Below are 23,343 nucleotides of genomic sequence, written 5' to 3'. Positions count from 1 at the left end.
TTGAATAATTAAAAATTAAGTATGTCTTAAAGCCTTCTTCTATCTGTTATTTTCACAATTTATTATGGAATACTGTTAAAAATGGGACAAATTAGTTCATATAGGGGCCAAATTCTGGACTTTGTCAGTGGGGGGGCTGGGTCTTTCGAACCCCTCAAACAGTTGCAATCAGAATTAATAAACCCACTTTGAATTTTTTTCTTTTTTAAATATTCCCCAAATGATGTTTAACAGAGCAAGGAAATTTTCACAGTAAGTCTGATGTTTTTTTCCTCTGGGGAAAGTCTTTTTTTGTTTTATTTCCGCTAGAATAAAAGCAGTTTTATAAAAACCATTTTAAGGTCAAAAATATTAGCCCCTTTATGCTATATATTTTTCTCGATAGTCTACAGAACAAACCATCCTCATACAATAACTTGCCTAATAACCCTAACCTGCCTAGTTAACCTAATTAACCTTGTTAAGCCTTTAAATGTCACTTTAAGCTGTATAGAAGTGTCTTGACAAATATCTAGTAAAATATTATTTACTGTCATGTTGGGAGAGATAAAATGAATCAGTTATCAAAAATGAGTTACTAAAACTATTATGTTTAGAAATGTGTTGGAAAAAATCTCAAACAGAAATTGAAGAAAAAATAAACAGGGGGCTAATAATTCAGGAGGTTTGATTGCAGCTGTATATTATATATAATATATATTATTAATAATTATTATTATTATATATTATTAATAATATATATATATTATTCCTGTAACTTGAAATATGCAACTTCAAAAAGTAGCCACAAAATATGCATCATAGCCTACATTTATTTAAACTTATTAAAAAATGACAAGCCTAATCTAACTAAAAGAAGTATAAATTTACATGCAAAAAAATGTATCGAGTGAAAAGACTGTCATTTAGTAAGCCTGTTCACGGCATTTTAATTAGGTCAAACGGGAGAACCAATGAGATAAATTTTTGCGTATAACATGGACGTTTGAGCTCCAGCAACGACCAATGAGATTTGTTCCCGTGTCAAGCAGGTGCAGTTGTTGGGCTTTCAGATTGTGTGCGAGTAAAGCCTAAATGAAATAATATAACGCAGAAATATCTTTAAAAAACCGATTAAGACCCGACGTGAAAACGTCTTACCGATGCCATTAGGGTGAGTAAACACAAGTTTATTAAAAAAATAAAACCTAAAATATCAGCAGCAAATGCACACAGAGATCCTTTTATTACTTCATTTACTGTTCCATAACCAAAGTAATTCATGTACAAATTAACATACACGTTACATGTGAGCACTTAAAAATGTTCAAGAAGCAAAATCATAATTAATACTTCATAAATACACGTTCATATTCAGCATCCAAGACTGTCCATCGCCGCCAACAGTACACTCATCCATAAAGTAGGAAACACTACACTGTGTAGAGAAGTTTAGTAGTGCTGTCTACTTTATGAGTGACTGCACTGTACCTCTGACCTTCCCGCCTCTTCTCGTCTTCACGCTCCAGTCGACACTTTTACACGCTTCCTCTTAACTCCTTGTACTCCGAATGCTCGTTTTACACCGATTGTTAAACCTGTATGAAAGCAGAACAAAATGGCGTGGTTAAACATGCCAAATACTATTTAAAAATGGATATAAGTTGAGCTGCGTCATCTTCTTTTGCTTATAGTAGCCACAACAGATCATGAGGTGTTATAGGGGTAAAATTAAATATGCTATGTGTAATGAACTATTTTAAAAGTGCATAATGCGTAAATCCTCCAGTACTGCTGCTACTTTCTATGTAAAAATGTGTTTAAGATGATATGGCTTCCGTTTGTATCAAATGTTAATTTATTGTAATGCTATTTACAGCTACTAGTAAAATAAACCAATATGTTTTATCATTTATAATAATAAAATACAAGTGTTTATTGTATTTTGTCATTAATGATTTAAGTTCTACCAAATTCACCTCATATTCGCAGATAAAATCAAGCAGTTCTATACAGTGTAACAAGTTTATAAAACTAGGAAACATAGTGATATGAATGTTTATATATATAAAAATTTTGAATGAATCGAAGAGAAATGACTTACCAGCTCTCTGCCTACTTGGTCCCGGAAACAACAGAGAAAAGAGAAAGAAGTTGTCGCCTTTTAACACTTTTTAGGCCACATGGTGCAAACCACAGGAAGAGGCCCTGCCGTCTCTGTCTTGAAGAAGCACAAATGCACGCCTATTGGACTACAGCAAGTTTCGTTTGAAGACAGACTCAAATCAATTCCTTTTAAGGGCATTTTAACCGATAAAAGACCGATCTGAAATGACAGAATAAAGCTTTGGTCTGGAGCATACCTCAACATCACACAAAGAAATAAAGAGGAAGTCTAGTAAACATGTGATCAGATTGCAGCAGGCTTCCTCATTGTGTCTTTAAACACGCATTATTACATTAGTTTAATAGCAGATGTTGGTTTATGAGGAAATATCATCAGAGGAAGATGTAGCGTGTGCTTTTTTTGGTGTTGGTTTATTATAGATTCACATAAATGAAGCATAATGTAGTTCGCTGCACTTGTAGAGCTGTTTCCTGAGGGGGAGGGTTGGTAGTATGTTGTACAAAACCACACCGTTTCATCAGCACATTAATATATACTTTGAGTCAAATATGAGTGTGTGGTGAGGATGATGTGTCATATAAATGTCAGATTAGTATAATTTAAAATCATGGTTGCTAATTTTACAATGCATTACAGTAAAGATGATAAAAGCCAGCTGGTTTGAAATATTATCTTCACAGATATGACAGCATCTAATTAAATGCAATATCAGACTCTCTCTCACTCTCTCACTCACTCTATTTGGTGCTTGAATTTAAACACGTATTGTCCCAGGCTCCCCTGAGTTTTTATACTTTGATAAAGAGCAAGCGGTTCTCCCATTTCCCTGAATGTGATGTTTATGAGACGGACTTGTTGTCTAGACAACCCAAACCTCAAAATCTCGTTTGACACGCACAGAAGGAAGTGGGGATGTGCAGACACTTCTCTGTGATGTACTGTCATAACGTACCTAGTGCTGTAAAGACAAAGAAAAACGGCCATACATGAGTAACAGACATTCAGTTAAATGTCAATGTAGACAGTTTTCTCTGTGGCTATTGGAAAGTAAATGCACTTAAACGTACTTGAAAAATGTGTGCTTATTTGCATTATATGGAGTATACAATAGAAAGGGATGTTGACAGAAGGCATGGACTGGTATAAGATTCTAAGGTATGATAACCTTGGATAAAAATATCACTGTTTCATGGTATTGTGATTACTGCTCTAAAATACATTCTTTTTAAATGTCTGGCCCTGGGTAACAAACAAAAACTTCTTTCTGCTTTGAACACAATTAATTTTATCTTGAGAATAATATAGATATAAAATATAAAATATTTTGGAGCAGTAAACATGTCAGGCTGAATATAGTAGCTATATTTCCATCCAAAAATGCGAATTAACTTCATGCGCAAAACTTTATTATCGCATAAAAGATGTGCGAATAAAGCAGCGTTTCCATCCAACCAGTCAAAGAAAACAAAATCGTCACTTCCTGATTATCTGCCGCCAAATATCAACAGTAAAAACGGAATTTGCTGCGATAAGAGAAGCCGCATGAATGTTTTCTTTATTTAATAAATGACTTGCGCCTCAGAAGGCAATCCTGACACGCAGTGAACGCGTGGTGGTGTTTGAAGGTGTGAGGCATGGAGCACAGACGCTCTTAATTTTGGAGGTCATTAATAATATAATAACACTAATACTGAAATGGTTACAGTGTTTTACAATGACCAAAACAACATTTAAGATGTTTTACAATGTGCTCAGCCTGCTGGTTTGTCCAGTCACACGCATTTCTATCATCACATGATCTCATATAACAAAATCACATGACCTTTTTTAATGCACATATTGGAAATTTGTTCGGTAAAAGTGTTTCCATTGTAGTTTATGTGCGTCTTTTCTTATCGAATAAAACGTTTATCCTACTCAGTTATGTGCATACATTTTTTATGCGCATTTTCAAAATGTATGCGCATCTTGGCGTTTCCATCCATCTATTTTTATGCGCATATCCAAAATGCGCATAAAAATAGGTGGATGGAAACGTAGCTAATGACTTCTACTTTTTTCATTAGTTTCAAAAACACAGATTTCTTTACAATTTAAAATGCAATCTTTGGCAATAGTGTAAAGTAACAAATTACAAATACTCAAATTACTGTAATTGGGTAGTTTTTCTCAGGAATTGTAATTTACTAAGTAGTTTTTAAAATGTGTACTTTTACTTTCGCTTGAGTACATTTTTAGTGCTGTATTAGTACTTTTACTCCACTACTTTCCTTCAACCTGCAGTCACTATACTTAATCTTCTCTTGTCTATGGGGATTAGAAAAATCAGTCCTGCGAGTCCAATCAAATCATAGAAAGTAAATCGCATCATACTGAACTACATTAGGACATGCAGCAAACTGTTTGGAAGCATTAAAAGTGTCCAAGAAGATACTTTACACCAGGGGTGCCCAAACTCGGTCCTGGAGGGCCAATGTCCTGCAGAGTTTAGCTCCAACTTGCTTCAATACAATTGCCAGAAGCTTTGTAGAATACCTGGTAAAAGCTTGATTAGTTGGTTTCAGTTTGTCTAATTGTGAATGGAGCTAAAATCCGCAGGACATCGGAACTTCCAGGATCGGGTTTGGGCACCCCTGCTTTACATGCAATGACCCAGAGACTGTTAAGATTGATGAGAAGATGGCAGATGTCAACTATATGATGACTGAAATGGTCTTAAACAAGAACTAGATGCACTACAGAATGTTAGTAATACACACACACACACAAATTACATGTAAACACATCAGCCTTTCCCATCGTTATACTCACTACTCTTGAGTCATGAGAAAGGTCTACTTTTTACTCATACTTTGAGTAATATTTACAACAGATACTTTAACTCTACTTGGACTACATTTTTGGGTAAGTAATGGTACTTTTACTTGAGCATGATTTTTCAGTACTCTTTCCGCCACTGATCTTTGAAGATCTTTTCTGCTGGAATTACTGTTGTCCTAAATAACTTTAAAAACGTCAAAGGAAAAAAAAAAAAAAAAACTTACAATTACCGTAGGAACGGTACAGCAGAAAATGTAAAAACCTTGACTTTTCCAAACCGCAGTATACCTTTGAAAACGGTAATCGTCCCATGCCTAGTTGATAAAATGTCGTGAAAGGTTTTTAACTGTTGTAAATATACATGTACATCAAATTTAAGAAAATTAGAGAATCTTTTATAAGCTTTTACACAAATAATTCAAAGTTGGCCGGAATTGTGGATTCTGGCTATATTATGTTGGTAGAACGGTGTTTTACTAAACAACCAAAGTACTTTAACAAAAAAAAACTATATATATAAAAAAAAAAAATCATCATTTATAATGTTCAAAAAAAAAGTTTTTTCTAGTCTCTTCTACTGTACACTGCCTTTAATGCTTTTTTTTTTTTTTTAATGACCCTGGTATACTTCAAACTAGGGCTGCACGATATTGGAAAAACTGACATTGCAATATTTTCGTTCACTGCGATATATATTGCTATATAAATGCAATTTCAGCAGATGACTTGAACAGCTTATAAAAAATTCATCATTTTAGATCAATTGGGATGATGAATGTGTAGGGGAGTGTATCTGCATTAAATGTCATTTAAAAATGACAAGAAAAGTTAAATACAACAGAGAAAAGATGTAAATCAACAATGATTTATGATTTTCTAGCAAGTCAAAACAGTATTCAGAAGCAGAAATGAAATAATCACTGTATAACTATAATAATAACAACACTCTATTTTAATTGAGTAAATAATTATATAATGTACAAAATGGTTGGGTCGATTGACGATGCCATCGTCCATCACTGATGGCTAGGGTTGGGTATCGATTGGGGTTATTTATACCGGTGCTAAATCGATACTTCTAAAACGATACCGGTGCCAAAACGGTGCCTGAACCGATACTTTTGAGCCACAAAATTATGGTGGATGACTCTAGAAAAATTTTTTATTTGACAAAATGTTTTAAAAAATAATTTTAATTGTACTATATAATTAAAGTTTAAAAGTAAACATCAATTTATATTTTATATATTTGAATTGCATTAATATATTTCCTTTGATCATTTGTTGGTTAGCATGAACTTAGGATTTGCATTAGGAAATTACATTAGCTTACTACTAACCTGTGGAAAGGCTGAAAAACGAGATATTAGAAATTAGTTAGTTAAACTATTATGTTTAAAAATTTGTTGTAAATGAATCATGTGTTAAAGACGGAAATCAAAAATGAATGAAGGCAAAACTAAACGAGTTGAATATGACTTACATGAGCGTGACTGAAAACTACATTTGATCAATGTTTTACATCTGTTCTTTGGTACTTGCTGACTGTTTGTAAATTCAATACTGCATTTCCTAACTATGTACACTATATTTCTGATTAATAATAGTCTCTGCATAGCCCAGGACCTATATTAAAGTTATAAAATCGCTATTACCTCTGTCAATTTGGGCGTCAACCTCTGACAAATGCAGGGAACTAGGCTAATGCGCGCAGCAAGTGCGCGAGAAAGCAGAGGGAGCTAGTGCCCGAGAGAGTGAGTGCACGTGACACCTAGTGCGCAGAGAGAGGCCTCAGTCATATCTCCGCAGTCTGCCACCGATGGCTGATCTCGCTTCTTCATGGCGATAAATGGAAAGAAAAAAACTCAGCATTTCACGACGCAGGTGTCTGTGGTCCTTTTAAGGTTATCAAAAATCCCTGTTTACATGATAGTCTAGACTCTAAATCAACTGTCTAAATCATATTAAAATCGGAGCATTGGTGTCCATGTACATACTCATTGAAAGTGCCAGATTATGTCAGAGACAGTGCATTCCTCTGCCTTTGAGTCCTCAAATGTGTCATTAAGTTTGACATGTTTCCCCCTTACCCGCAACTTTTGTAACCTAATGCGCTGTACTGCATGCGTTGCGTGCGTCCATTTCCTAAGCAACAAGAACAAATGCCTGACATCGCCTGTCCATATTCCTCAAAGTTGTTTAGATTTAAAGGTTTAGAGATGGTGTGACAATGCGTACCTGTATGTGCCTTTGATGCACCCGAAATTAGGCACCGAAATTCATATGCTGATTTGATCCGGTACATACTGGTTACAAAGGTACCAGTGCTCTAATGGCACCAGGTTTCGGTACTCAATGCCTACCGATGGCCGGTAGACATAATGATGCTGAGCCAGCATCGCGATCCTCCGCCCCAGTCGCAGCAGCAACCTGTTTGTGAAAAATAGATACGGCCCCGTTTAAACTAATACGTCTTAGTTTTAAAATAGCATTTTGGAATATAAATGATCCATGTCCACACTGGCGTTTCATCTAGCATTTCTGAAAAGATCTCCGTCCACACTATCCCCCTGAAAACACACATCACGTGACCACACACACACACAAACACACACAGTCATGCGCTGCAGCGTATGCGCGCGTTTGAGCTCCAGCACTCAGCGGGTGCTTTGAGCACAAAACCCCAGAGAGCGGTGCACGTCGGACAGTTTATCAAGGATGTACCGCTGGGATCACATCTCACTATAGTTGTTAAACGTGATATTTAATTAATCTTGTTTCTATCTTATGACTCTTCAGTCTTTTGAATCTATCAGGTAACGTGTCACAGCATCAGTACACTGCTTCAATCTTTCGCTTTCACGCTTGTACTTAGTAATTTTAGCAAAACCTCAGATACTGTTCATGGTTTTTGCTACATTCATTTTTCCATGGCGGGGCGCCACGCCAAAATTCATCCCGCCACGGCTACATTACAGCTTCTCATTCAAAACATTTTATTTTTTTTAATATCGGGTAATAATTGTACCAAAATGTATTAAAGGGTAAGTGAATTTCTGTAATCGTAGTAGTGCTGTGCGTCATTTCTTTAACCCTTTAAGGTGATGTGCTGACTGACTGACAGGTGCGTGAGGCCAGCAAACACGACGTAAAGCCATTTCACTTTACTTCAGGACTGCAGGTCTATTGGAGACATTCATAAATATTACTAGAAAATCTAATAAATGCTGGAGACAAACTCGTTACATAAACGAACTAAATCCCACTTCAGCAGCATTTATTTGAGAGAGCGCACAAGAAGATCTGCGCGCTCTTGAAGCGGCTTATATTTGAGGGGGCGTGCAAGAAGTTTTGTGCACGAGCAGAGGAAATTGGCGCGCAAGCAAAGAGATCCGCATGCTCATAGGCTATTACATAAATGCGATCTCGACTTCTAATACTGCGCTCACGACATTTGTAATTGAAATAGCGCCAGAGGTAGTTGGTATATCTGTGTAAAAAAAGGCCTGCCACCACAGCTGGAAAAAATCCTAGAAGCACTGCTGGTTGGTTGCTGTTTGTTGTGCACCTTTTTTACCAACCAAATTTGTAGACGCCATTATAACAACACAGATCACTCTGCCTTTTCATGCCAGAGTCCTGTGGAAAAAGTGATTGACAGGTGGTAATTTGTGTGTAACTTATCTTTATTTATGATTTGGTTATGAGTAAAACAAAGAACATGTTGGTCAGGTAGTTGAAACGGTAGGCTACAAATAATGAATTCATTATGAATTAATTATTCATAAATAATTAATTCACCACTGTCTACGATGACAATGCCATCGCGATGTTTCACATTAGACATCCTACGATGCCAAAATGGTTGACATCGCCCAACCCTACTGTATAATTCATCTTTAAGCTACAAACATTTTATTTATTGTGCCCAAATGGTACAGTCAGGTCTTAAAAACACATGCAATTAATAAACTTTACAGTTGAAAATATGAAATAACTCCACTCTGTTGTTAACTGTAATGTCTGGTCCACTATAATCCCAACTACATTGTAGATTCCTGCGATGTGACTATTACAGATTTGCATCAATGCTGAAACGATATATTGTGCAGCCTTACTTCAAGCTAAATTAAAGAATGAACAGAAAATATCATTTTGATAGATGACGAAGTTTGTTTAGGGTTCATTTCGGCTGTTTGAAACAGCTTACCAAAGCAAACTTTTTTGGGGTAGTTCGTTTTGGCTCCTAAACACCTTTGAGCTTCCTTTGGTTAATTGGTTTCTGTTAGTGTACACACACCGGCAGTGCCATTCAGTGTCTCTTTGCTACAAATAATGTTTGCAGAGTGTTTATGAAACTGTTCTTCTGTCTCAGCCACCAGTTTTGTTTGACACATTTCAGCCCTGCCTACTGCATTGTGGGTTTTTCCCCTTCAGGCGAAGAATGAAAATAAACTGAATTTAAATTTGATCGGGGCCTTTATCCATCATTTTGTTGCCAAGGATTTTCAGTCAGGTTCAGATCAGGACTATGTGCTGCCATTTCATTATTTCAGTGTTTTCAGCTTGAATTAACTGCTTTACTTGTTTTGCTGTGTGACGATGATCATTGTCCTCCATACAAATTGCAGACTGAGTGAGTGATGAATGCAGAGAAGGACCTACATGTTTCTGATAAACTTGCTAAATTTACATTTACTCTGTAATGTAGCTTAATATGAGACCAACCCTAAGCTCAATGTGCTGTAGAGAACACCACGCAACCATGAGACTTCATCTTAATATACATAATTTCTTTTCAGTCATTCCCACAAAAGTTACATCAAGGCACATGCTGAGACAGATCCTTATCCTGTTCAGAGGTGAACTGGTGGTCATTTTCAGCTGCAGTAAATGAACCTATGGTCCATTAAGATTCCCCACATTATTCTGTCTTCTTGTGCATTTATCTTTTGTCACCATGAATGAGTTAAAGCCATTGTAAACCTGCAATATTCTTGTAAATCACCTTGTAAAAGAGGGTTTCAGACACTCACCAGAAAGTTGGGCTGCCAGAATATAAGTAACTCATGAAATATACTTAGAAATGCCCCTTTTACTGTTGTTATGATGACATCAAATAGATTTGGACTGTTTTCAAATATAATAATTCACAGCATTCACAGAGCTTTTATTATTATGTTTTATTATACATTTATGTCTGGGACAATGGTAAAACATTGAAATCTAAACATGAAAGTTGTTCAGTTGTAGTAAAAATAAACGACGAATATTAAAAGTTACAAAGAAGTTACTCTTTAATAGGTATGCTTTCAATATCAAAGAGAAGAAAGACTGGATTATGAAGATTTGTTAGTCGTAATAAAAAACAATACCTAAGACATGAAAGTGCTGAAGGATGAAAAAGAAAAACGACTGCCTACTTTAAAATTCAACAGAAATTTGCATGTGCACAGCATTTGGTGTTGCATTTGTGAAACTTGAAGGTTGAATCTAAAGGTCAAATCTAGGACATTGTTTGCCTTTTTTATCACTCATACAAATCACTCATTTAACAGTTCTCTGAGACCAGTTAACCCCTTATCAACTCCACCATGAACTTTAAAGTGTTTTACAACAAGTGCGGTGGTTGACCTGTGAAATACTTTTTCACTTTTCCAGCAGCAGGGCTTGAGTCTAGATGTGCATTAAACACCTATTTCTGTACAACACTGGATTAACTCCTGAAATACTCACTACTGTACAGATAGTGTCTTTTAACTAACTGCGTGAAAAGATTGGTATCACCCAGACAGGTTTAGACTAGGGTTAATTCAATTAACTTCTTTGTCTTCACATGTTCAACAAGCTAAATGACCTCAATTTGGTTTCAGCACATTTTACAGACAGTGAAAACTCAATTTTGACTAACACGTTTCTAAATGATTGTTTTACAAATGTACTGTGTACGAGTATTGTTTACTGTTGCCTTTTTATTAGACTCTGGGAATGTTTACTACTCCTGAAGGATGGTTTTGTTTCTGTCCATTGACATGAGATGTGTTCAAAATAATTTTAAAAAGTTAATAAAACTTGAATCTATGAAAATTCAATCAATAATATCAGACATGAAAACATGAGTATTATTTTTATTAAGTTTTATTTCTTTTAGTTAATGTTTTAGCTAATCATGAACTAACTTTAACTACAACATGAGTCACACGAGTTCATGTGTAAATAACAGCTAATTATGGTAGATGGGTGTGAGATGGGTGTGAAATACGGGAGACTATCGAGAAAACCGGGGGGGTTCGCAGGTTCAAGACAGTTCAAAATAATGTAAATGCTGCTTCGAGCCAGATATTATTTCTCAGGGTCACCACTAGATGGCGTAACTATCTAAATGTGAACTAACCAGAGACAGAACCTGTTGCTTTCAATTCAGAATTGCAGGTTTTTTGGTTGTTACGTTATTCTGTATATTCCTGTATGACTAATTTTAGTCATGTGTTTTCACTCATTTAATTTGACTGTCATGTTTGTTTGCTGCTCCAGATGTATGCAACAACATTATCCATTAATCTGTCATAACTGATAAGTGCCTTTCTTGTAGGAGTTGAAAACAAGCGAAAGTTTGTTATGGGTGGAGAGCATCTTTATCATCAAGACTAGATTAGACACACTGAATAACTCCTATATATAACAGGAATCTTTATGATTCGTCTAATACAAATGAGTTTTATGGTCACTTGGTTTTGTGCTGTAAAACATGAAAGGAGGAGACACTGAGATAAAGCGCTGTTATAAAAAGCCCCACCGAAATACCACCATGAAAGACACTGGCCTGTTTTTAAGCTGTCGTTCAGGTCCAGATATTAAGGATGAATTTTCTCTGCCTTTCCACACTTGCTATTTTATGCAGGTTTGCTTCAAGTGCAGGTAAGTGTGGTAAATAATTTGTAAAAATGTCTGATTTACTGCTAAACATATTTGTGCAGAGTTTAGTGACACCTTTAAATCCATCCATATAATTTTAGCTTTTAGTTTTAGGCTATTCATGAACATTTTTACTGTAAACCTTGAAAGGCCTAGTTGAATTATGTGTCTGAGTTCAAAATATTCTTAATAATTGGTTTATGGGCTGTTTACATATTTATGAGAGTCTTAGAAAATAAGTTGGGGATTTAAATTTGAAAATATTATAGAGTTGGATAAAGAAATGATAGACTTAAATGTATTTGAAGTTTGTAGTTGTCCTGTTGTCTTTTTAACTGAATGGCTTTGTATGTTGATATGCATCATACTGTACATTAATTCTATGGGTTTTAATACAATACTTGTACAATGGATTAACTTTTTTTTTCAGAGTGGTGTTATCAGACCCAAGTTACTTGCTCCAATCACTCATGTATAGGTGAGCATTGCATGTTTTAATGTTTTGTATTAAATTATTAGATTAAATGCTTTTTAGAATAAAAAAAATTGGAGTCTATTTGTAATTTCATTATTATTATAATATTAATAATTTTTATTTAAAATATTGTTGTAAATAATAATAATTACAGGTATTTACATTTATTAAAATATCATGCATTAAACTGATTAAAGAATCCTAAAAGAATCATCACATTTCTACAAAACTTTGTAATTGTAACAAACAATAACAGATTGTTATTAATATACAGGTTATAAGGTGCTGTGTACAAATGCGAATGGAGAAAGGATTGCATTGTCTATTGATATATGGTGCTGTGTACAAGTGCGTATGAGAAAGTATTGCACGTTTATTGCACAGTAGGGGAATATTTAACTGTTCATGGGGTAGATGGCCTGAGGAAAGAAACTATTCCTGTGTCTGGCTGTTTTTGTGCTTGGTGCTCTGAAGTGCAGACCAGACAGTAATAGTTCAAACAGGTAGTGTGCTGGGTGTGAGGCGTCCAGAGTGATTTTGCGAGCCCTTTTACTCACTCTGGAAGAGTACAGTTCTTGGAGTGTATGAAGGGTAGTGCCAGTGATTCGTTCAGCAGTCCGGACTATTCGCTGTAGTCTACGGAGGTCGGTTTTGGCGGAACCAGAGGTGATTGAAGTGCAGAGGATGGACTGCATGACAGCTGAGTAGAACTGTACAAGCAGCTCTTGTGGCAGGTTAAACTTCCTCAGCTGACGAAGGTAGTGCAGTCTTTGCTGGGCTTTCTTTACAATAGAGTCTATATGAATGTCCCACTTTAGATCCTGAAAGATGGTGGTGCCCAGGAAATTGAATAACTACTGCAGCCACAGTGCTGTTCATGATGGTGGGTGGGGGGAGTGCAGGGGGTTTTCTCCTAAAGTTCACTATCATCTCCACTGTTTTGAGCTTGTTCAGCTCCAGGTTGTTGTATCTGCACCTCCTGCCTGTATGCAGACTCGTCACCGTTCCGGATGAGGCCAATAACAGTAGTATCGTCTGCAAATTTAAGGAGTTTGATGGAGGGTCTGGCTGGAGGTGTTGATGGCTGTGTAGGGAGATGGTCCGGGCTGTGTTGATATGGTGTTGATGGCTGTGTTGGGAGATTACAATCAGAGTGTATCACAATCATTTTTCTTGTTGTGAAGATAAACAGAACATTCTATTTTGGCATCATTAAGAAAATGTATTAAATTTAATCTGAGCATTCTGAAACAACTTATAATAATCATCACAACAATTTTTTTTAGAGCCAATGACATTAAATTAATTCTGGAGTAATAGTTTTACCATCACAGGAATAAATTACATTTTTTTTAAATATTAAAATGTCTTTTATTGTCATATTCCCTAATGGTAAAATTTTACTAACTAATAGAAATCTTTTAATCATTTTTTGAACCATATTGTGTGTGATTGTGATGCAAATATACTTTTTACACAGGACCAGATGACTGGGCAACAGTAGCCAGAGAGTGTGGAAACAATAAACAGTCGCCAATTAACATTATTACAAATAAAGCTTCTGCAGACAGTCGACTGACCCCAGTACAGTTTACAAACTATCAAGAGAAACTCAATGCTGTGATTGTAAACAATGGACATACAGGTACATTTTACTTAAGAACATGGAAAATAAATCTCATGGGGAATTTTTTTTAATTATTATTATGAATTGCATCTTATAAACACTGTTTTGTCATTTTAGTGCAAATTAACCTGCCGGACAGAGCAAAAATTAATGGAGCCAATTTAGGATCCACTTACAAAGCTCAGCAGCTTCACCTGCACTGGGGAAAGAATGGAGGACCTGGATCAGAACATACTATTGATGGAGAGAAATACCCTATGGAGGTATTAAGACCTGTTCAAAACAAGAACAATGGCTATAAAGATAATTATAAAGATATTAAAATATTAGTTACACTCCACGCAAGGCATGATACTATTCTGTTGATTATAAGTGCACAGTACAGTTCGTTTAAATGCTCAAACACACTGTTCATCCTAAATTTGGTGACACGGTGGCGCAGTGGCTAGCGCTGTCGCCTCACAGCAAGAAGATTGCTGGTTCGAGCCCCGGCTGGGCCAGTTGGCATTTATATGTAGAGTTTGCATGTTTCCTCCACAGTCCAAAGACATGAGCTATAGGAGAATTGGGTAAACTAACTTGTCCATAGTGGATGCGTGTATGTCCTGGTCCTCCAGGTTGGGAGTTGAGCGTTGGGCTAACGAAATTAGATGTTACGAAACACCAACATGGTGCGGCTAAAAATCAACTTCGATATAAACAGCCCTGGGAGTAAGTAAGTGTTAAACATTATAGTATTCTGAAATGAATACATCTGGTCTATTATTGCTGGTACAAATTTGAAATTCAGATATTTATGTACTTATAGGCTAATATTGCCCACAGCACATTTTGAGGAGGATTAAGATCCTGAAATGACAGATTATCTCCAGTTTGGTTATTCAGCGATTGTTTTTAGTACAGTAATGCCAACCCGATCTCATCAATCAGCACACAAATAACATGACTTTACATTTTTTCTTTGTATGCAATGTATATGCCACAATTAGTTTTTGCATGCATATGATACATCAATCTTTCCTATTAAAGCCTGTGGAGAACCAACATGAATGGGAGACCCTATGATGTCATGGAGTTAAAGGGACAGTTCACCCAAATTTACTTCATCATTTACTTCACTTGTCACAATCCTGTTTGAATTTCATCTTATTAGTGGAACACAACAAAAATGTTGAAAATCAAATCCCATTGAAGTCAATGGTTACCAACATTAATGGTGGTTTCCAACATTTAAAAAAAATATTTATTGGTTACTAGTCTCTAACATGCTTCAAAATAATTATTTTGTGTTCAACTGAAAAAAGAAATGCATAAAAGGGTTGAAAACACTTGGGGGTGAGTAAATCTTCAATTTTGGATGAACTATCCCTTTAATGTACACCCTCACACATGCAAACAGGGTGGGTGGGATTTTGCCAAGTACGAGGCAATCCTAGATTAACATCTATATCTTTTTTTGTTAAAATATGTAATCCATACCTAAACCCAAACCATAACTGTAAATATTCCCAAAATCAGACGTCAATAATAATTGGATAACAATCATAGAAGCACATAACCCTATCTGTAAGCCTAAACTTAACATAAACTGTCAGCCTATTTCTTAATTTTGATTGGAATGTTGTTCCAGAATCAACATAGATGTTAATCCAGGAACATGTCCTACTTGGTGAAATCACACTAACAATAGCCATAGAAGTTGATAAAGGCAAACCGCCCTTATTAGAGCAAGATTGAGTGGCTATTTTACGTCTGTGTTCTGGTGTCATTCACTTCCAGTAAGTTGTACATGCCTTTTATGCTGCTTGATACGACAAACTGGTGATTCTTATATTATTTTAACTCATCGTAAACATAAACACACACTGTAAGTAGCCCAAATAATTGCACCACTTTACTGCATTTGTTATTCTTTTAGCAGCTAATTGCAAGTCTTGCACATTCACTGAAGATAGTTTACTGATGCTTTGCAAGATAGAGTTTTGATGTACAGTTTTTGCTGATACTTTTTTCGGAGTATCAAGCTCATGCATTTTCTGTCTTTAACAGCTTCACGTTGTACATATAAAAGAAGAATACAACTCTGTAGAGCAGGCTCTGGGTGACTCTTCTGGAGTGGCTGTTCTGGGGTTTTTCTATGAGGTAAATTGACTCATCTGTTTCATGTATAAATGTTTGTTATTTATAGATAATGCAGTGGTGTGTGTTTTTTGTCTGTCTTATCTTGCAGGAATCAGAAAATGTTAATAAAAATTATGACGCCATCATAAATTCTCTGACAAACATTACACACCCTGGTGAGATTTCCGCCGTCTTTTTAAATCTATCTTTAAAGTTTTATTGTTTTTATTGTTATTATTTATTGCTTCTTGTTAAGGTCTTGCATGATGTATAACAGCGCTAAAGTCACTTAAGGTCACACTATCTCTAATATGGGAGGAAACTTTCCTATAATGCCATTTTAATGTTATTAGTCAAACAGACTATATTTAGAAAGAAGAAAAGCAATACAATAACTTTGTAAAATGGTTATATTAGGCAGCAATGCAACACTTGGAGCCATATCATTAGACATGCTCATTCCTAATGAAGACTTGAAGAAGTACTTTCGCTACGAGGGCTCGCTCACCACACCGGGATGTGCTGAAGCAGTGGTCTGGACCATTTTTGAGAAAACTATACCACTCAGCAAGGAACAGGTGATTTATCATATGTTCAATCAAACAAAGTTCAAGTACAATAACTATGACAACTATATTAGTGTCCACATCAACACAAGAGAATGTTGTGTTTATTTTAAACCGTGCACTTCAGTAAAAGTACAGATACCCTAATAAAATATGACTCCAGTAAAAGTATAAAGCATTGTTATACACTCACTGGCCACTTTATAAGGTACACCTTACTAGTATCTTACATAGATTCAACAAGGTACTGGAAATATTCCTCAGAGATTTTGATCCAGATTGACATGATAGAATCCTGCTGGATGTAGCCATAAGAAGATGGGTACACTGTGGTCATAAAGGAATGGAGATGGTCAGCAACAATACTCAGGTAGGCTGTGGCGTTTACACAATGCTCAATTGGTACTATAGGGCTCAAAGTGTGCCGAGAAAATATCCCCCACACCACCAGCAGCCTAAACCGTTGATACAAGGCAGGATGGATCCATGTTGCTAACGCCAAATTCTGACCCTACCATACGAATTTCGTAGCAGAAATTGAGACTCGAATCTTTCCAATCTTTTATTGTCCAGTTTGGGTGAGCCTGTGTGAATTGTAGCATAAGTTTCCTGTTCTTAGCTGACAGGAGTGTCTTCTGCTGCTGTAGCCCATCTGCCTCAAGGTTCAACGTGTTGTGTGTTCAGAGATGCTCTTCTGCATACCTCGGTTGTAACGAGTGCTTATTTGAGTTACTGTGGCCTTTCTATCAGCTCGAACCAGTCTGGCCACTCTCCTCTGACCTATGGCATCAACAAGGCATTTGTGCCTACAGAACTGCCACTCACTGGATATTTTCTCTTTTTTAGACAATTCTCTGTAAATCCTAGAGATGGTTGTGCGTGAAAAATCCCAGTAGATCAGCAGTTTCTGAAATACTCAGACCAGCCTGTCTGGCACCAACCACCATGTAATGTGTATTTATATATAGCGCATTTATTGTGTATGGCCATACACCCAAAGTGCTTCACAAACATAAGGGGGGTCTCTCCACACCACCACCAGTGTGAAGCATCCACCTGGATGATGCGACGGCAGCCACAGGACAACAGCACCAGTGTACTTACCACACACCAGCTATTGGTGGAGTGAAGAGACGGTAATTGAGCCAAGTCCCATGGGATTTTTAATGACCTCAGAGAGTCAGGACCTTGACACTCACTCAAAGTAAAGTGTCCCCTTCAATTTACTGGGGCATTAGGACTCACAGAGACTGCAGGTTGAGCACCCCCTGCTGGCCTCACTAACACCACTTCCAACAGCAAACTAGTTTTCCCATGTGGTCTCCCATCCAGGTACTGACCAGGCTCAGCCCTGCTTCGCTTCAGTGAGTAACCTGTCTTGGGCTGCAGGGTAATATGGCTATGTTTAATTATGCCATGTTCAAAGTCACATAGGACAAAGTCAGTTGGACAGGTGTACCCAATAAAGTGGCCGGTGTGTGTATATACAATATGCATTTATTTTTATTTTTTGTCATCACTACTTTGCACACTTGAATCATCAATACATATCAGCTTGATGATTTAAGTGTGCAAAGAAGTGATTACAACAAAATAAAAACGTACTGTATTATTGTATATATATATGTATGTATATATATATATATATATATATATATATATATATATATATATATATATATATATATATGTATATGTATATATGTTTGTATGAATGTTAGATATACAATATAAAGAAATGAATAACAGGACAAAAGTTGTCAATATATAATAATATAATTTTTATTTAATGAATACAACAAATCTACTTTTCATTTCAAGCTTTCAAGCTGAGAGGATCTCCAGTTTCTGAATCAGTTTGCAAATTCAATGAATCACTTACCGAAACTCACTCGAACAGATCATTTGAATCAATTTGTTAACTTCAGACTGGCTTTGAATGGCTCATTTGAATAAGTGAGTTTGTGACTCGAGAACATCCAGTCGAGTCTGTCGAGTTCACAATTGAATTTTTCTGAATAATTTGTGAACTGATTCATCAGGTCAACTGACAAGATTCGGCTTGTTTATGAATCAGAATATAATTTATGTCTCAACGAATGAGGATTTCTGTTGATGATAACTGTAATATAGTAAATAGTATTTTTTTTTAATGAAATGATTCCTATGATAAACTCCTAATTAACTACATATACCTATAAAATGACTTGCAGTAAGTGCAGAAAAATGTGCACTGCATTTCTGTCATCTGCCTCTTTAAATTCTTGAGCTGGTTTTGCCTGTTCAAGTGCTGTTATCATAATAGTTATGATGTGGACACTGCTATTTGTTTACATTATCTTTATAAGTTGTCATTATGGTCACTGTCTTTGGTGTGAATGGTTCTGAATATCATCTTATTGTTGTCTTGCAGCTTTCTGCATTTTCGAACTTGACGTTTTCAGATGGGACGGCCATGGTAAACACATTCCGACCTGTTCAGCTGCGTTACGATCGTACTGTTTATTATTCAAGGAGTTACAGCTTTCATGTTAGCACTATCTTATTGGTCAGCACTGTTTTCACATCCCTCTGTGTTCTCACGGTCTGATTTATGGTTATCTGTTTAGAAAGTTATTTATCGCTCATCAATAATTCAAGACAAATCAGAGTTTATTTATTGCATGTCGTTCAGCCATGTGTGCCTTCAACAGCCCTAAGCACTGGAAAAAAAAACTATTAGGACTTACTTTAAGACACTTTTCACTATTAATTACAATGATATAGAAAGTAATAACAAAATAAACTTGGGATTTTAAGGCAGAGAACATTTCTTGTATAGAGTGTGTTTACAAATTTCATTTTTTAGTTTACTGTTGTATTGTAAGTCACATAAACTGTTGTAACATCTGTAAATAATTAATTATAATTCCAATTATTTTCAGTCATAATTTTGACATCTATAAAACTTACAGAAATGTTGGAATGAATGATTACATGTAACTGCGTCCCTCACTGTTTCTGCACAATTTGTCCCAGTTATGTACCCCCATGTACATTTCTGGAGAGCATGAATAATGTAGCCAGAGCTACATATGGCTGCATTTTGCCTTTTAAACTAATGCTACGAGGCGGCAGTGTTCGAACTATACGGTGGCCTTTTTTTTTAATTTGGGAGGAGGGTGTAGGCTATAAAACAGACAGGATCCCAGTCCTTAAACAGCAATGTATAAACAAAAAATCAATAAATATAAAACAAATATTTCTATATTTGTAACTAATATTACAAAGTAGGCTAAATGAACAAAACACCACGATAGTTTCAGTTTGCTTTCTCGCTAAAAAGCGTTTATTTTCTCACCAATAACTTTCTTTGACCCTTGAAAATATCTTTTGAAACATTTATTTTAACATGCACAAACAACAGCAGCCTAAACAACAGAACATCGATGTCTAATTTGACCTGCAGTGCTTCTGTGAGAGGACTACATTCATTTAGATAAAATAAACAAACACAAATATGGTTCACTTAGGCCCAATCCCATTTCTACCCCTTAGCCCTTCTCCTGTCCCAATTCTCTAGCTTGAAGGCATTGGCTAAGGGGAAGGGGTACCCTTCGAAAAGAGATTTTTGAGGACCCCACTCGAAACCAAGGGGTAAGAACATTTCCCAGAATACACCAGCCACAACGGCAGCATAGCTGAACCCGGAAGAAGATCAACAAATTACTAATTTTGGTCATTATAAAGAATTTTTACAACAAATAAGCACATGTTTTAATATATTCATAACCGCGTTCGTGTTTTACCGTCATGCTTAAAAAAAAAAACGCTGAAATATAAACCACTAAATTTCACTGTCTATAATCTCTAATAATAACTCCTGTACTGCAGTACCACAATATTCTGACACTCGATGACACTGGTCAGTAATGTTTAGTAGTTGGGAATGAGCTTTTTACAGTGTGTCTGCTATAATGTTAATGCTGTTTTTGGTGTGTTTACATAGATGAATATTGTCACAAATTTTGAAGCCCTTCCCCTTAACATTTGGTTTTAAGGGCCATGGGTAAGGGGTAGGGGTACAAAAATAGAATTGGGATTGGGCATTACTCATCAAAATAAATAACCTCATCATGTAGCCACTAATTTTTCTATTCGCTCTATAAGTTCAAGATGATGGCACTAAGGACAGCATATGCTTAGGCTGTCATATCATAGGCCTGTAGAATGACATGGGATCTCTCTTTTCACTCCAATAAATCATAATCACGAATTCAAAAATGAAGGAAACACCACTGAAGAGGGTTCCGTCTTGTCAAGTTACTCTGCTTTCAGCTTAATTGTCCAACATGTTAACTGCAATTTTTGCTGTGTTTAAAAAAAGAACATTGTATTGGCCTACTGTATGAAGCAACGCAGCACAACATCATATCATTTGTTTCAGAAAATGAATAAGCAGTGTCTCAACGTCCATATGAAAGCATCTGGCTGTCAGTCTTTGACATGACTGGACTTTGCTCCTCAGCGCCCCCAGACCTTGTGCTCATGACAATAATAGCATCTGTAGTTACCTTTTTTAAATGTGGTGTAAATTGCCGTCATGCATGAATATTTTTGCACTTTTACACATAATAATCCATGATCACATTACACAATACTGAAATCGCATGTCAAAATAACACATTGTCAGTATTTTTGACAATAAAATGCACCACATATGTTAACAAACTTGAGATTCAGAGAGGAATTGACTGTGACAACAAGGTTTGAGTTGGGAAAAGAACGGTTCCAGAAAGCAGTTTAAATGAGATTGCAAGGGCTTTATTTTCTGGACTGCATTTAAAACTGTCTGTTGGGTTTAGAAAAGGTAGTGAGTGGGTCAATCGTTGCTTGTGAAAACACTATGGGTCAGGTTTATGGACGGGGGTGGTTGAAGGGGGATCGGTCAGTCAGTCAGGCAGACGACAGCGGCCTCTGGTGGATTTACGTGAGAAGAGCAGGTGTGAAGGGCACTCGAAAGAGGTGACATCTGAAAAAGCATACACAGTAGCCTCTGGTGGATTCGCAAAAACCTACCTCCTAGGACATATTTGGGACCCTCCAGAAATGTATGCAGGGTTACTTATACATAATTAGCAGGGGTTGAAATTAAAAGGTGAAAGTGAGACTGTATAGCACATAAGCAACAAAGAGTACATAGAGGAACATGGTTACATTTTAATGTGTGACAGACAATGCTTGATAACTGTGGTGGTTTGGGGGAATTAATGATTATAAAGACTGTACTGTGTAACTGTTCAGTCTAAACTGTAATACAATAAAACAACAAACAAGCAAAAAAATGAACAAATAAATAGTCTGATGTTTTTTTTAACTATATTATAAATAATTAAGCCTGTAAAACTGTCTGAACACTTTCTACTTAGATTTTATTGCACCTGTTATGGTTATATGGCATAAAACAGAAGTGCTTTGTCATTGGACAGATTCTTAAAAAAATAGATGATTCATTGAGTGACTGACTGAATATGGGTGCTACTGAATACCGGCTGCAACCATAAGAAGAGCTGAGAAAAAAAGAAAATGGGAATTGTGTATATATATATATATATATATATATATATATATATATATATATATATATATATATATATATATATATATATATATATATATATATATATATATATATATTTATAAACACACACATATACAGATATATACATATACACACACACACACACATATGTATATGTGTGTGTGTGTGTATATGTATATATCTGTATATGTATATATGTATATATATATATATATATATATATATATATATATATATATATATATATATATATATATATATATATATATATATATGTGTGTGTGTGTGTGTATGTATATGTATATTATATGTATATATGTATGTATATATATATATATATATATATATATATATATATATATATATATATATATATATATATATATATATATATATATATATATATTACTAGCGCCCCTTTGAATTTTTTTTCTTTTTTAAATATTTCCCAAATGTTGTTTAACAGAGCACGAAAATTTTCACTGTATGTCTGATAATATTTTTTCTTCTGCAGAAAGTCTTATCTGATTTATTTGGGCTAGAATAAAAGAATATATATATTTATTTATTTATTTTTTTTACATTTTAAGGTCAAAATTATTAGCCCCTTTAAGATATATATATTTTTGATAATCTACAGAACAAACCATCATTATACAATAACTTGCTTAATTACCCTAACCTGCCTAGTTAACCTAATTAACCTAGGGAAGCCTTTAAATGTCACTTTAAGCTGTATAGAAGTGTCTTAAAAAATATCTAGTAAAATATTTACTGTTCTCATAGCAAAGATCAAATAAATCAGTTATTAGAAATGAGTTATTAAAACTATTGTGTTTAGAAATGTGTTGAAAAATTCTCTCCGTTAAACAGAAATTGGGAAAAAAAATAAACCGAGGGGCTAATAATTCTGACTTAAACTGTAGTCTAGAAAAAAAAAAGACAAGCATGTAAATTCATTGGGGTTTAACAATACATTAAAAATGTACACATTTTTTTTTTAATTTGCATTTAAATGTGGTTATAGCACATCAAAAGCACATTTTGAGCTTATATGTAAATTATTATGAATAAACTTCAAAATCAGATATAATGTGATTTTAAATTATTTTAAATGTAGTTAGGGACAAA

At 35.4% G+C, this 23,343-nt stretch overlaps 1 protein-coding gene and 1 long non-coding RNA gene across 2 annotated transcripts; one reads left to right on the top strand and one right to left on the bottom strand.

Moving 5' to 3' along the window:
* Positions 1 to 1,193: 1,193 nt before the first annotated feature.
* LOC130242332 (uncharacterized) lies at positions 1,194 to 2,213 on the bottom strand. The gene is made up of 2 exons (XR_008838966.1): positions 2,084 to 2,213; positions 1,194 to 1,577 (listed from the first exon to the last, which is right to left on the bottom strand). It is a non-coding gene; the product is annotated as an uncharacterized LOC130242332 (long non-coding RNA).
* Positions 2,214 to 11,748: 9,535 nt separating this feature from the next.
* ca4b (carbonic anhydrase IV b) lies at positions 11,749 to 21,942 on the top strand. The gene is made up of 8 exons (XM_056473654.1): positions 11,749 to 11,845; positions 12,273 to 12,320; positions 13,798 to 13,962; positions 14,062 to 14,207; positions 15,994 to 16,086; positions 16,175 to 16,241; positions 16,483 to 16,643; positions 19,045 to 21,942. Exons 1-8 carry the CDS (start codon positions 11,788 to 11,790, stop codon positions 19,219 to 19,221), a joined length of 915 nt encoding a protein of 304 aa, XP_056329629.1. The 5' UTR covers positions 11,749 to 11,787; the 3' UTR covers positions 19,222 to 21,942.
* The last annotated feature ends 1,401 nt before the right edge of the window (positions 21,943 to 23,343 follow it).

The sequence above is a fragment of the Danio aesculapii genome, chromosome 15 (assembly GCF_903798145.1).
Source record: "Danio aesculapii chromosome 15, fDanAes4.1, whole genome shotgun sequence".
NCBI classification, from domain to species: domain Eukaryota; kingdom Metazoa; phylum Chordata; class Actinopteri; order Cypriniformes; family Danionidae; genus Danio; species Danio aesculapii.
Note: the sequence above shows the minus strand (reverse complement) of the source record. Positions and strands in the feature narration are given on the sequence as shown.